The 15,567-nt window shown below is 50.7% G+C and overlaps 1 protein-coding gene across 3 annotated transcripts in view; it reads right to left on the bottom strand.

Moving 5' to 3' along the window:
- Positions 1–506: 506 nt before the first annotated feature.
- The window catches only part of DEDD (death effector domain containing), a 31,226-nt gene continuing 16,165 nt past the window's right edge, over positions 507–15,567 (bottom strand). For all 3 annotated transcript variants that reach the window (XM_087702947.1, XM_087702946.1, XM_087702945.1), the window contains 3 exons: positions 12,685–12,792; positions 4,291–4,437; positions 507–1,438 (listed from right to left, as the gene is read on the bottom strand). In XM_087702947.1, the coding sequence (XP_087559073.1) occupies positions 1,062–1,438; positions 4,291–4,437; positions 12,685–12,792 (632 nt within the window). In that variant the 3' untranslated portion in view covers positions 507–1,061. The remainder of the gene's footprint in view (positions 1,439–4,290; positions 4,438–12,684; positions 12,793–15,567) is intronic.

The following is a 15,567-nucleotide window of genomic DNA, read 5'->3' as shown; positions in this document are numbered from 1 at the left end:
CAGGTGGGATGGCGGGATGGCGGGCAGGGGAGAAGAGCCGGGAGGGGTCTGGGAGGAGCTGCTCAAGCCAAAGGGGGGGGGAACTTGTGGACTTGGCTGGGGGATTCTGGGAGTCGAAGTCCCTTCGTCTTCAAGCTGACAAGGTTGGAGAGCCCTGCCCAATTATTTGACCCACAAGGAAATCTCCCCACCCCACCGAAGTGGGGTTCGGAGCAGCAGCCGTGGCTCACCCTCGTCTTTGGACCCACATCTCCTGCCCCACCTTGGCTGAGCTTCACACGACACCCCTCCATCGACACACAACCCCCCCGGCCCTTCCCTTAGCGAAATCATGACTAAATTGGAACACGCCTCCCCGCCCCCACCCCGCCCCCCCTGCTTTAGCTGAGTGGAAATCAGAAAATGAAAGACCCGGGATGGGGAGACAGAGCCCCCTCCTCTCCCCATGAGCCAAGGCCCCCCTTTCTGTCCCCTTCCCCCACAGAGAGACGGCAACGGGGACCCAATGACAAGAACAGCTCCTTTAATGGGAAGGGGCGGATTAAGGGCCTGCCTTCGGGGGTCTTAGGTCGGGCTTCACCAGGAGGGGCCGACGGCGGGGGAACGAATCGATGCCAACAATACCGAAACAACAGAAAAGTCGGACAGCACAAGAGGGCAGGCGGAAAGAAAGAACTGCCGAGCATCTTTTGGGGGGTCCCCGATGCTCCGCGAGCCCAGGACAATGGGCCCCTTCCAGGCAGGGGTGCCAGGCGGGCTTCTCCGGGCCCCCTGTTTCCAGTTCCCCCCTGGAGGAATAAGAAGAAGAAAAGCCAGCGTATCCTCCCACGGAAAAGACTCATTCAGTCTAGGTGACCAATTCCATTTCTCGGAGATATCATTCCCGCCCCCTTCTTCCCCTCCCTCTCTCTTCTTTTTTTAAGGAAAATAATTTTGCAAAAAAAAAGAAAGAAAGAAAAATATTCCTCCCAAGGAGCGCCTGAGGAGAGGCAGGAGAGGAAGAAAATTGGGGGGAACCTCGCCCCCCCAAAAAAACCACCAAATTGTCCACCGCCGGTGGTTCAGGGGGCCGTCTGCAGCATCAAATTCCTCAGGAGTTTCTGGCGGCCCACCTCGTAATCCTCCTCGTCCACGTTGACCAGGAGTTTGATGGCCTCGTGGCCCACGGCCTGCTTGAGCGAGTCTGTGATGAAGACGCCCTTCAGGGCCTCCAGCAAGGAGCCGTTGATGTAGTCGCGCCAGAAGGCGTCCAGGTACGTCAGCTCCGAGAACTTGATGTCACAGATGATGGAGCCCAGATCCCGGGACTTCAGGATCGTGTTGGCCTGGCTGAAACGTTCAAACTGGCGCTCCAGGGGGTCCTGCTTGTTGGAGAAGACGTTGCCCTCCAGGGCCGTCTCGTGCTGGCAGTATTCGGCCCGGACTCGGAGGCGGATATCTGCGGGGTTGGGGGGGGGGAGAGGGGGGAGATACCAGCAAGAGCGTTAAGAGGCAACCGGACAACTGGGAGGAAGAGCATTTCAAATCCGGCACGGAGAAGGGAAGGAGGCAGAGTGGAAGAACGGCTGGAATTAGCAGGGATGGCAAAATGGACACTCTATTTGATTTGATTTATTTGATTGCTAGAGCCTCCACCCTTCTCAGCAAATGACTCTGGGTGGATAATTCCTTTAATTTTGACCTCTAGCTTTGTCCTTACTTGGAAAAAACTTTTTTTTTTCTTTTGCTTGAAACAGAAACAAAACTTTTAATTTCAGGAGTTGACAATTGGAAGTGTTGACCGTTACAGAAAGGCTGCGTACTATCGTTCCCCTTAAAGTAACAGGTTTCCACAGTTGATATTTGAACCTCAGTTGAAGAAAATCAGAAACCCCTGTTTTGTCCTTCCTTTCCCTTATTGGTACTCCTAACCTTGTGTCGGATCCCTAAACGTGATCCTGCCATTCAATGGGGAGGAGGGGGAGGGCTTGGAGTAAGATTTATTAGCAGGGCCTTTTTACAAGTGGTTTCCTGGCACTGAAATGCCTGAGATCCCATCACCTTTTGGGGGAAAGTTTATGATAGCCATGTGGGACGTTCCACTCTAATGCAGTGTTTCTCAACCTTGGCCACTTGAAGATGTCCGGGCTTCAACTCCCAGAATTCCCCAGCCAGCATTCGCGTATAAACAATTCAGTGTCTAGGACAGTGTTTCTCAACCTTGTCAACTTGAAGATTTATTAGCAGGGCCTTTTTACAAGTGGTTTCCTGGCACTGAAATGCCTGAGATCCCATCACCTTTTGGGGGAAAGTTTATGATAGCCATGTGGGACGTTCCACTCTAATGCAGTGTTTCTCAACCTTGGCCACTTGAAGATGTCCGAGACTTCAACTCCCAGAATTCCCCAGCCAGCATTCGCTGGCTGGGGAATTCTGGGAGTTGAAGCCCGGACATCTTCAAGTGGCCAAGGTTGAGAAACACTGCTCTAATGTCTAACGGAAGATGGGAAGGTATATTTCTTTGGTTCTCAGGGCAGTTGGTAAAGGAAACATCTTCACACTTGTGTATTGGCTGAAATCTGCATTCTCTACTGCTTTAATTCCACTCCCAATGCCCAAGGGGATTCAGACGTCGCTTTGAACTGAATGGTTTCACTTCGGCTTCATAAAAGGGTCCTTTTGAAATCCTTCCTTTCAAGAGTCTTCACTTTCTTAAGCACAGTGGTTCTCAACCTTCCTAATGCCGCGACCCTTTAATACAGTTCCTCATGTTGTGGTAACCCCCAACCATAAAATTATTTTTGTTGTTACTCTATAATTGTAATTTTTGCTACTGTTATGAATCGTAACGTAAACATCTGAGATGCAGGATGCTTGAAACAAGACCCTCAACTTTGCCAGTCAGTAGTCCCTCCCCCCCCACCGTTACTTAAGGCAGGACTCCTCCTGGGAAGTTTAAGTAAGTAAGTTTGTAAGTTTAATTTTATTTTTTAGGCCGCCCAATCCCGAAGGACTCCGGGCGAGCAGGCTCTCGGCTCTAAGTTGAAAGAGTGCCTTTCTTTTAAAAAGAAAGAAAGGAAAGAAAAAACAAAACAGCCACCAATTCTTCCTTCCTTTCTCTTTCTCTCTCTTTCTGTCTCTCTCTCTCTGTGTCTGTCTGTCTATGTGTGTGTGTGTGTGTGGCTCTTTGTTTCACTCCCCCTCCCTCCCTCCCTCCCTCTCTCTGTCATTCGCTCTGTGTGTGTGTCTGTTTCTCCCCCCCTTTCTCTCTCTCTCTTTCTGTCTCTGTGTGTGTGTGTGTGTGTGTGTGTGTGTGTGTCTTTGTTTCACTCCCCCTCCCTCCCTCTCTGTCTCTCTGTCATTCTCTCTCTGTGTGTCTCTCTGTCTCTCCCCTCCCTTTCTCTTTCTCTCTCTCCCCTCCCTCTCTCTGTCTGTGTGTGTGTGTCTCTCCCCTCCCTTCCTCTCTTTCTGTCTCTCTGTCTCTCCCCTCCCTTTCTCTTTCTCTCTCTTTCTCTCCCCTCCCTTCCTCTCTTTCTGTCTCTATGTGTGTCTGTCTGTCTGCCTGTATCTCCCCTCCCTTTCTCTTTCTCTCTCTCTCTCTCTCCCCTGTCTGTGTGTGTGTCTCTCCCCTCCCTTCCTCTCTTTCTGTCTCTATGTGTGTGTGTGTGTGTGTCTGTCTGCCTGTATCTCACTCACTGACTCACTCAATCACTCACTGTGTATGTGTCTCTCTCTGTGTGTCTGTCCGTCTCTCTGATTTCCTCTCTCTCTCTGTGTGCCTCTCTCTCTGCCTGTCTGTCTCTCTCTCACACACACACACACTGTGATCCCCTCACCTCCTGTTCTCTGGCTGCCGCACAAGTCCTGCATTGCCCTCTTCTCCCTTGACAGTTCCCTCGTTTCCAATGGAGGGGGTGCGTTTTCCTCCCTCTGGGAAACAGGCCGGGCAAGTGAGAACAAGTCCCCGCCAGTCTCCGGGGCTGTAATTGTACGGGGTGTGCCCGCGCACCTATATTTTCCACGGCTACACGCTACACGCTAGCGAATGCTGGCTGGGGGATTCTGGGAGTTGAAGTCCGGACATCTTCAAGTTGCTAAGGTTGAGAAACACTGCGCTAGGACCTGTTGGCAGCCATGCTTAGCCTGTCCCCCCCATACTGAGCTCTGTCATCTGCAGGGGGTTGGACTAGAAGACCCCCAGGGTCCCTTTCCAGCCCCATGATTCTAGGCCGTTTGAGGAAGCTGATGGGTCTGGGGGCAAACGGGTGGAGCCCAGAGGGTCCCGCGTAAAGTGCTTGTCGGGAACCTCACCGCAGGTCTGTTTGTCCTTCGGATCCGGCGTCACAGACTTCCTCCTTTTCCGCTGGTTGCCGAGCAGCGCCCGTCCCCGGCCGGATCTCTTGGCGCAGATCTGGGGGCCCGAAGAGGAGCAGCAGACCAACGGGTGGTGGGGAGGCACTGCGGAACACACAAAACGTCAAGGGGTTCAAAGCCAGGCTGGGTTTGCTTTGGGGGGGGGGCATGGAAATTAAGCCGGTCGGTCTGGCTTAGCGGTTGATAGCAATAGCAGTAGACTTATATACCGCTTCATAGGCCTTTCAGGCCTCTCTAAGCGGTTTACAGAGAGTCAGCATATTGCCCCCAACAATCTGGGTCCTCATTTTACCCACCTCGGAAGGATGGAAGGCTGAGTCAACCCTGAGCCGGTGAGATTTGAACCGCTGACCTGCTGATCTAGCAGTAGCCTGCAGTGCTGCATTTTAACCACTGCGCCACCTTGGCTCTTTCTGTTGAGTTGATACAGAAGAGAGAGAGAGGCTGGGAGAGGGGGAGCTCCAGGGTGGATAAAAATAGATGATTTTTCTTTTAAATTTTATTCGCATTTTTTATTTTTATCAAATTTGTTTTAATAAAATGCTTTTTGTCAGCTACTGAGGATTTGATGGCTGCCAGCTGATGTAAGGTTGTAAACTGTAAGCTGTAAGCTGATGCAATGTGGATGAATCATAGAAATAGGTATAACCAGTTTAAGACTCTGGTGGGGTCCACACAAGTCGTTTACCGTTTTAAAAGGTGTCTATATATAGGTGGCCATTAGAGGGTGTTTCTCTCGTCGTGTATCTCATTTCTCTCCTTGTAAGGGATTTATCTACCATGTGAATGTCTGTATATCCCAACTGCGTTGCAGCATCCCTCCCCTCGCTCCTCGAGTCAGTAGCCGAGCTGGCAGTTGAGTTCCCCAGGCTTATAGTTCTGGGGGACTTCAATTTGCCATCGCTCGGTGAACGCTCTGATGGGGCGCAGGAGTTCATGGCTTCCATGACAGCCATGGGCTTGACCCAGGTAATTCGGGGCCCAACCCATGCAGCGGGTCACATGCTCGACCTCGTATTCCTCTCGGAGCAGTGGATGTGTGATCTTGGTCTGAGGGGTAATGAGATCATACCCCTGTCGTGGTCAGACCACTGCCTACTGAGGCTTGACTTCCGGAGGCCAAACCCCCACCGTAGGGAGGAGGAACCGACCGGGTGGTTCCGCCCCAGGCGACTTATGGACCCATTGAGGTTCCAGACGGAGCTTGGGGTCATTCCTGATACTCTCGCCCACAGTTCGGCGGAGACTCTGGTTGCCGCCTGGCATTCAGCGGCGTCGGAGTCTCTTGATCGGATTGCGCCACTACGGCCCCTCCGGGTCAGTGGATCCCGGAGGCCCCCTTGGTTTACCGAGGAGCTCCGGGAGAAGAAACGCCGGAGGAGATGCCTAGAGCACCAGTGGAGGTCCGATAAGTCCGAGGCGAACCGAGCACTTCTAACCACCTGCACCAAGGACTACGTCCGAGCATTAAGAACTGCCAAAAGATCATACATTTCTGCCTTGGTTGCGTCCGCCGAGTCACGCCCAGCCGCCCTGTTTAGGATAACCCGCTCCCTCCTTAACAGGAGGGATGCGGGAGACCCCTTGCAGGGTAGGGCTGAGGACTATGCTCAATTCTTGGCGGACAAAATAGCTCGGTTTCGGTCGGACTTGGACTCCACCGCAGTAGATCCAGCCGAGACACAGGAGGACCGCTTGGCAAATCATCTCTGGGTTGAGTTCCAGGATGTTGCCTCTGGGGATGTGGACAAGGCCATTCGAGCTGTAAGTGCCTCCACCTGTATTCTGGACCCGTGTCCCTCCTGGCTGGTTGCCAACAGCAGGGAGGTGACACATGGCTGGATCCAGGCGGTCGTGACCGCCTCCCTTCGGGAGGGGCACTTCCCCGCCGTACTTAAAACGGCGGTGGTGAGACCCCTCCTGAAGAAACCATCCTTGGATCCAGCCATTTTAAACAACTTTCGTCCTGTCTCCAACCTCCCCTTTATCGGGAAGGTTGTTGAGAAGGTGGTGGCCTTCCAGCTTCAACGGGCCTTGGAGGAAGCTAGTTATCTTGACCCCTTCCAGTCCGGCTTCAGACCTGGTTACAGCACAGAAACCGCTTTGGTCGCATTGACCGATGATCTCTGGAGGGCCAGAGATGGAGGCTATGCATCCATCCTGGTTCTCCTTGACCTCTCAGCGGCTTTCGATACCATCGACCATGGTATCCTTCTGCGACGACTGCGGGAGGTGGGAGTGGGAGGCACTGTTTTACAGTGGTTCTCCTCCTACCTCTCGGACAGGTCGCAGTCGGTGTTGGTCGGGGGGCAGAGATCGTCCCTGAGGCCCCTAACATGTGGGGTGCCACAGGGTTCGGTCTTATCCCCCCTACTATTTAACATTTACATGAAACCGCTGGGCGAGATCATTCGGAGGCACGGGATAAAATACCACCAATATGCGGACGATACGCAACTGTATCTGTCCGCCCCGTGCCAACTCAATGAAGCGGTGGACGTGATGAACCAGGGTCTAGAGGCCGTTAGGAACTGGATGAGCGCTAACAAACTGGTACTCAACCCGGACAAGACCGAGTGGCTGTTGTGCTTCCCTCCCAACAATTTGGCTAATGTACCAACACTTAGGCTGGGGGGTCAAATTTTACACCCCTCAGATAGGGTCCGCAACTTAGGAGTCCTCCTGGACCCACAGCTGACTTTTGACCACCAGCTGTCAGCTGTGACCAGGGGGGCATTTGCCCAGGTTCGCCTGGTCCGCCAGTTGCGGCCCTACCTAGACCGGGAGGCTCTCACAACAGTCACTCGAGCCCTTGTGATCTCTAGGCTGGAATACTGCAATGGGCTCTACATGGGGTTGCCCTTGAAGTGCATCCGGCGACTACAGTTAGTCCAGAATGCAGCCGCGCGAGTGATAGTGGGCGCACCGCGGTTCGCCCACGTTACACCTGTCCTCCGCGAGCTGCACTGGCTACCTGTTGGTCTCCGGGTGCGCTTCAGGGTACTGATGACCACCTTTAAAGCACTCCATGGTAGTGGATCTGGGTACTTGAGAGACCGCCTCCTGCCGATTACCTCCCTTCGACCAATTCGATCGCACAGACTGGGCCTCCTCCGAATCCCATCTGCCAGTCAATGCCGACTGGCGACCACACGGAGGAGAGCCTTTTCTGTTGCAGCTCCGACCCTGTGGAACGATCTCCCCGCTGAGATCCGTACCCTCACCACCGTCCAGACCTTCCGCGCAGCCCTCAAGATCTGGCTCTCCCAGCAGGCCTGGGGATAGGTTCCTAATTCACCCGCCCGAGTGTTTGATTGTTGAACGAAAGTTGTGTTTTACTATTTTTTTTTCTTTGTTCACATTTTGTTTTGTTTTTGATGTTGCACTTCCCTCCCTTGTGATTGTAAGCCGCCCTGAGTCCCCTTAGGGAAAAGGGCGGCCTATAAATTTTAATAAATTCAAATTCAAATTCAATATATTTGTGTATAAACCACTATTAATTGTCTGAAGGCCCTGTGTTTCGCTCCTGCGTTTATCTCATAATAATAGTCAGTCTGCCAAAACTCTTGACACTTTTGGAGTAAAAAAATCATCTAAAGGTAGTTTTCTATTTAAGATAACATTAATAATTTTGTTTATTCAGCATGAAATGGAGCTTAGTTATGTAGCATGGGACTGTCTATTCTGCAATATTTACATTTTTGATAAACTCATTCCAGGAATCCATGCTCTGCAATATTAAAGATTCTAATTACCAGCAAGAATGAGTCCGTACATTGACAGAGCACCTGTCATTTCAGATCCATCAGGGTGGCAGCGCCTGTTAGCGGGCATCCACTCACCTGCAGCCCTCCACGTCCCTCACCTGGTTGTGTCCCTGCCGCATCACCAGCCGTCCCATTAAAGTGAACGGGACTGTCGGTGAGTCAACAGCTGGTCAGAGGAGGGGGCGCTGCGGGACAGAGATGACGGTGGCTCTTTAAAAAGCATGAATTAAATTGAGTTGATTTAAACCAAGCCTTTTTACTAGTGATTTCAATCAGGATTTAATCTTAGACTTGATTTAATGCTGGCTGGGGAATTCTGGGAGTTGAAGTCCGGACATCTTCAAGTGGCCAAGGTTGAGAAACACTGATCTATATATATATAAACGTACGTGCGTGCGTGCGTGCGTGCGTCCGTGTGTGTATTCCAGCATAACTCTTCAACCAAACTTGGTACACTGATGACTTCCACTCTGGAAACAAATACTGTGGGGGTGAGAAAACCCTACACCCCTCGGTGTGTGTGTGTGTTCAGTTACGATACAGCCTGTTGTGCCTTTAAATGGCTTCTCCTGCACTGACGTAACATGGCTTCTACTGTACAGCACAGTGGAGTTGCCACGGTAACGGCTTCACAGTATTTCACAAGGGCGCTCCCTGTGGTAAGGGGGGGGGGAAATCCAACATTAGAAATTATGTTTGGTCCAGACGTTTCCCCCCTACAAATAAACACCTGGGCAATGTCAGGTTATCGGCTAGTTAAATGAGTAAGGCCACACAACACTTGTGAACGACTGCTTGTTCTAACAATAGTTAATGCACTAGATAGAAGACCAAGTTCAGGATTCGGGGAGTGACTTTGATCAGTACAACAGGCTAACCACGATCATTTAAAACTAGCCAGGTTCATCATTTTTGCAAAAAGGGGATGCCAGGTTTTCCGGTTAAGCACGTTGGGTGAAATCAACAAGGGGGACACCCAGACTGACAGTGCCCATTCAACGGAGACCCAGCACTCTTAGCACACTGCTTCTTCTCAAACCTGGTTAAATCGTTGGCAGGGGGCTCCATGAAGTGCCAAAAAGAAGAAGAAGGAAAGGTGCGTGGGGGAAGGGTAGAAATCCCCGCGCAAATTTCAATCGGGTTGGTCTCCATCTGTATCACCCACCCGTGAAAGTAAAGGAACGGATCAAAACGGGTCTCCGAGAACAATCTAATCCGTAACAAACATGGGAGAAGCTGCTCTCAACAACGCCTTACCCAATCTTTTTTTTAATGTTTTTAATTTAAAAAAAAAATCAAATCAATGCGCAAACAGTGTTGCAACTGGGTGTCATACATTCTAATACAAATAAAACTAATGAAATATATAATAATAAAAGTAACAATAAGATACAACATGGAATATTTGAATGATGATTGACTATAATCCAATGTAAATATGTATTATTGCTAGAAATATACGAGTTGATTGAATGTAACTGTAAGGTTTTCTAAAAATGCCCTAATTGATTCCTGAGTATCGAGCCAAGTTTCAATACAAAGCTAGTCAATTATTAGGAGCCCCATTAGGCAAGATCTTTCTGCAGTCAAGTCTAAGCTTTGTTTGATTTATAGCTGCACTTTACCCCTGTTCCTTTCCTCCCCTCAGTCTGTGTCATAAATCACATTCCCCTATGAGGTGCACCCATCCCAAACCGGCTGCAGTAATCTGAGACCCGACTTCCGCAGACAGTATGCGTGGAAGGCACTCTCGCCCCCTTGTCTCACTACGACAACATTGGGAGTTGACAGTAATAATTATGATTAATGTCATTAGTTTTATTTGTATTAGAATGCGTGACGCCCCAGCTTTTTATTTTTATTTATTTATTTGTTAAATTTTTATGCCACTCGGGCCTCCTAAAAGGTGATTCTGTTTGGCTTAGAAGTTATAAAACAGGCAAAAAAAAAGAGATTAAGATTAAAACCACAGAGTTCAAATACTATGAAGAACCAGCCCGAAGCAAAAGAGAGAGGAAAGCCGGATGGGATGGGGGTCTTCTTATCCCATCGGCCACCTCCAGAGGTGAGCACCCCCCTACTATCACTGGAAGAACCAATGATCCCCAGCCACCTTCGACAACATTTTCTTCAAATGGAAGGTCTGCACTCAAGAATCCACAGGAGATTAAAAAAAAAAGTGACAGACCACAGGGATCTCCTGCAGAATCTGTCCCAATGTGGACAGGTGAACCCAGGAGGTGGAGGGGGGGAGTTATCTCACAAATAAAGCTAAAGGTTTCCCTGTCCAGTTGGGTCCAACTCTAGGGGGCCAGCGGTAAAAGACAATTTCCCTAGCCAGCCTGGCTGTACACCCAAAGGCGCACGGAACACTCTTACCTTCCCACGGAAGTGGTACCTGTTGATCTGCTCGCATTTGCTTGCTTTCAAACGCCCAGGTGGGCAGGAGCTGGGGCGAGGACAGGAACTCACCCCGTTGTACAGTGCTTGGATCTCAGTGGCACACAACGGGGTGAAAGAGCTAACAAGCTGGCACCGTTAACCATTGAATAGTTATCTAGAAATTGGGTTGGAGTTGCAAATGGCTGCGGGCCTCCTTCCTGGAGTGTGTGGTGCCTGGTTGGGAAGGCCTGTTTGTGCCCAGAATTTAATACACACACCCCAATAACAATTAAGGTGGATTTCTCTCCCCTGTGCGGTCACCTTATTCCTTCACTCTCTCTCTCTCTCCAATTTTGTTCCTTCTCGTTCCCTTTCTTCCCCTTCCCAATGCTTGGGCAGGGAGGGGGGTGGACTAGATGACCTACAAGATCCCTTCCAACTCTGTTAATATAAACCAATCCAGCAGTCACCAATTGGTGGTCCACAGATTTTTTTTTTTTCATTTTCTGTATTGCACTAAATCAGGAGTCCTCAAACTACGGCCCCGGGGACGGATACATGCAACAAACGTTTGTGTTGCTGCAGAGAGTCTCCCCCTTTGGGGTCTTTTTGTGTGGGTCGGAGGGGGGCAGAAATTCCGACATGGGGTCTGCTTTGGCCTCCTAGTGGGGGGGCTTGGGGCGAAGACTGGAGGGAAACGCCTCTGGTGGCGAAGAGCCAGAGGGCCTCGTTCCAGTGGGACTGCATCATGGCCTGGAAATAGCTGACCGTCTCAGCCCGCTGAGCCTCCAGGGGCTGGCACCTGGCCTGGCACTCCCGCAGGCCTTCCCTCTCTTTGGAAAGCCTATGCTCCTAGTCCTAAAAGAGGGTGAAAATTTGGGTGCGTCTTATACACTGAATGTAGCCCCACCCATCCACTGGCCCCCACCCTTTGGCCTCTACCTCCCAGCAATTTACCTCCTTGCAGCAAACGGGGGCTTGAAGAGGCTTCAATAAGCTATAGGAATCCCTGCAGCCTGAAACAGCTGATGATTGGGAGAAAGTGAAAGTGAAACTTGCTGTTTGCTCCACCTGGCAAATTGCTGGGAGGCAGATTTGTTTTTTCTTGTGCTAATCAGGCTGTTTGCTGCAAGGAGCTAAGTCAACAACTATAAAGGCCTCTAGAATGTTCCAATTATTAGACTCATTTTTTAAAGACTGCTTTATTATTATTATTGTTCTAGGCAACTTAACAAAATGAAGCAGCTTTTTAAAATAAACGATTGATCTGAAGAGGCCCCGTGCTATTGGTTTAAAAAGTGCTATTCTTTGAAGTAGCAGAGAATAAGCTTCCAGAAAGCCCATCAATTTTAACAGCATCTGTACAGGTATAGTCTGAAATATAACACTACAAACAGTGTATATCGTCTGTACTGTTTGTTGCAAGGAGGCAAGTAGCTGGGAGGCAGATATTTTCCCCTTGTTTTCCTCCCCAAAATCTAAGTGCGTCTTATACTCCAGAGCATCTTATACTCCAAAAAGTACGGCAAGTCCTATTAATAGACGGAGAAGGAGGAAACAGACCACCTGGATGGCATCTTCCCACAAAACGGACGACCGGGTATCTCTATCCACCCAAGCTACGAAAGGATGGCACTGCCATACATCAGAACCATATCAGAAGCAACCGATTACTATAACCACGGGGCAAACCAATTATTATTAAATAATAAATATACTGCAAGTTAACACCCCGGATCCATGATGGGAAACCTATGACATGTAAAAAGGGTAAAATTGAACAAAAAACGGTCTATTTTTTGCTCATTTCTGCCCTCCCCAGCCCCCAGAGAGTCTCTGAAAGCCTCCCTAAGGCTATTCACGGCCATTTTGGTGAAGGGGGCGGGGTTTCAGTTGGGAGAGCCATTTGCCTGAAACGGTATAGGGCTTCCTGCCTAGGCAGGGGGTTGGGCTAGAAGACCTCCGAGGCCCCTTCCAACTCTGCTATTGTATTGTATTGTATCGTCCTTGTTGCTCTCCTCTGCACGCTTTCTAGAGTCTCCACATCCTTTTTTTTTTGGTTTTGCGGTGACCAAGTCTGGTGTCCCCACTGCCAGGGGTGACACCTTTAAGCCAAGGAGTACAAACCGAAGTGTATCCGGAGACTCAGCTGTTGAAGGTGGAGACATGTATGAAAACTCACCAGATTTGTGTTGGTGCACAGGGAGATGCTCCGTATTGCTATGGTCTCGGGGCGTCACATAGCGGATCGAAGTTTCTTCGAGGTACTTATCTACAAGGTCGGGACATACTGAAGGGGAAGAAAGGAAAACGTATGACGGACGAACTGCCAACCGTACAAAAAGAGTAATAATTGGAAACACAGGTAGTCCTCGACTTACAACCACAATGGAGCCCAACGTTGCTAAGTGAGAAGACAGTTGTTAAGGGAGTTTTTGCCCCATTTTGCAGTTAGTCACACAGTTGTTAAGTGGCTTCCCCACTGTCGGGCGGTTACAAAAGGCGATCGCAGGATGCTGCGACCGTCATAAACGTGAGTCAGTTGCTAAGTGTCTGGATTTCGATCATGTGACCACGGGGAATGGTCATAAGCGGAGGTTCAGCCGTTTCGACCGGGTGGCCCCAAATGCTAACGGGAATTGCGCTCTCCTGCCCCGGCTTCATGCCCTCCGCATTAGGCACATTTTTGAGGCCGAGCACATGCACGGAAGGCCAGGTGCATGGGTGGAAGTGGGCACATGGCAAACCCACTTGGCAGCAACATGTGACACCACCGCTGGTCGTAAGTGTGAAAAATGGTCGTACGTCACTTTTTCCAGGGCAGTTGTAACTTTGAACGGTCACTAAAGGAACTGTTGTAAGTTTGAGGACTACCTGTATGCCTTCAGAGCCGAGGTGGCGCAGTGGTTAGGGTGCAGCACTGCAGGCCACTTCAGCTGACTGCAGTTCTGCAGTCCAGCGGTTCAAATCTCACCGGCTCAAGGTTGACTCAGCCTTCCATCCTTCCGAGGTGGGTGAAATGAGGACCCAGACTGTGGGGGCGATATGCTGACTCTGTAAACCGTTTAGAGAGGGCTGAAAGCCCTATGAAGCGGTATATAAGTCTAACTGCTATTGCTATTGCTATTACAGCTTTAGCGCGATGCCTTTTTGGAATGCCAACATTCTACCCACAGAGGAAGAGAAGCGGGGTTTAAATTAGATTTCTTTAAATGGTAAAGATCAGATGCAGAAGGACATCAGCCGACGGAGGGTCCAACCTGCAGACCCACCCCCGGTATTGTCTTTTATTTTATCCAAGCTTTAAACTGCAGAAAGGGAGTAAACCAAGGTCTGTTAAGCAGAACCAGGGCTGAGGAAACACTTCCAGCCATGCAGACACACAAGGGAGGAAGCAACAAGATTCGTGGGTGGCCGCTTTAAGACTTGTGGACTTCAACTCCCAGGGTTCCTGGCTGAGAAATTCTGGGAGTCGAAGTCCACAGGTTTTAAGGTGGCGAAGGTTAGAGGGCCCTGCAAGACGGCTTTTATTTTTATTTTATTTTATAAGTTTCTTAAAAGCAGCGGGATGGAATTCAGCCGAAAGATCAGACAACTGTCCAACACGGGGAAATAATGCAAAAAACGTCACTTGCACAAGTTGCACGAGGCCCTTTGTGTGGCTACACAGGGTCATTTTGTCTGCAGGGCCGAGCTTGGCCAACCTGCAGAAATCTTCACCAACAGGGCTCAGGGCAACATTTCCCAACCTTCCCCACGTTCCCTTCTCTGGACTTCAACTCCCAGAATTCTCCAGCCACCTCGGTCAATTCTCTACAGCAGCATCGCCTTCAATGTCATTGTACTGAGGAGGGAGGGAGGGAGGGAGGAGGAGGAGCAGCAGCAAAAAAAGGAGCAAGAGGAAGAGTAGTAGTAGTAAGAAAGGGAGTGAGGAAGGAGAAGAAGGAGCAAGGAGGGAGGGAGGACGAAGAGGAGGAGGAGCAAGGAGGAGCCAGGAGGCGGGGGGAGAGATAGGGAGGAGGAGGAGCAGGGAGGGAGGAGGAGGGAGGAGCAAGGAGGTGGGGGGAGAGATAGGGCGGAGGAGGAGCAGGGAGGGAGGGAGGAGGAGGAAGAGCAAGGAGGTGGAGGGAGAGATAGGGCGGAGGAGCAGGGAGGGAGGAGGAGAAGGTGGAAGGAGGAGCAAGGAGGCGGGGGGAGAGATAGGGAGGAGGAGGAGCAAGGGGACGGGGTGAGAGATAGGGAGGAGAAGGAGCAGAGAGGGAGGGAGGAGGAGGAGGAGCAAGGAGGTGGAGGGAGAGATAGGGCGGAGGAGCAGGGAGGGAGGAGGAGAAGGTGGAAGGAGGAGCAAGGAGGCGGGGGGAGAGATAGGGAGGAGGAGGAGCAAGGGGACGGGGTGAGAGATAGGGAGGAGAAGGAGCAGAGAGGGAGGGAGGAGGAGGAGGAGCAAGGAGGTGGGGAGAGAGATAGGGCGGAGGAGGAGCAGAGAGGGAGGGAGGAGGAGGAGAAAGTGGAAAAAGGAGGAGCAAGGAGGCGGGGGGAGATAGGGAGGAGGAGGAGCAGGGGGGAAGAGGAGGAGGAGCAAGGAGGAGGAGCAGGGAGGCAGGGGGAGAGATAGGGAGGAGGAGGAGCAGGGAGGGAGGAGGAGGAGGAGCAAGGAGGAGGAGCAAGGAGGTGGGGGGAGAGATAGGAAGGAGGAGGAGCAGGGGGGAAGAGGAGGAGGAGCAAGGAGGAGGAGCAAGGAGGTGGGGGGAGAGATAGGAAGGAGGAGGAGCAGGGAGGGAGGGCGGGAGGAGGAGGAGGAAGGCTTTCAGCATAGCTGGATCTTCACTTTGGGTCAAAGAACGGGCATCCCCAGAATTTTTCTATACAATGAAATTGGTTTTGGTCTCACTGGTGCAACCCATGACAACAAATACAAACAACATTAATAGTATAAAGAATAAACCCTTAGGGAAAGAAAGAAAGAAAGAAAGAAAGAAAGAGAGAGAGAGAGAGAGAGAGAGAGAGAGAAAGAAAGAAAGAAAGAAAGAAAGGAGTCCTCGACTTACAACTATTAGTTTAGCAA

Source organism: Thamnophis sirtalis, unplaced genomic scaffold (genome assembly GCF_051295495.1).
Source record: "Thamnophis sirtalis isolate CommonGarterSnake01/CBP01778 unplaced genomic scaffold, rThaSir2_p1.2 scaffold_18, whole genome shotgun sequence".
Taxonomy (NCBI): Eukaryota; Metazoa; Chordata; class Lepidosauria; order Squamata; family Natricidae; genus Thamnophis; species Thamnophis sirtalis.
The sequence above is the reverse complement of the archived record's forward strand: the minus strand, read 5'-3'. Positions and strand labels throughout refer to the sequence as shown.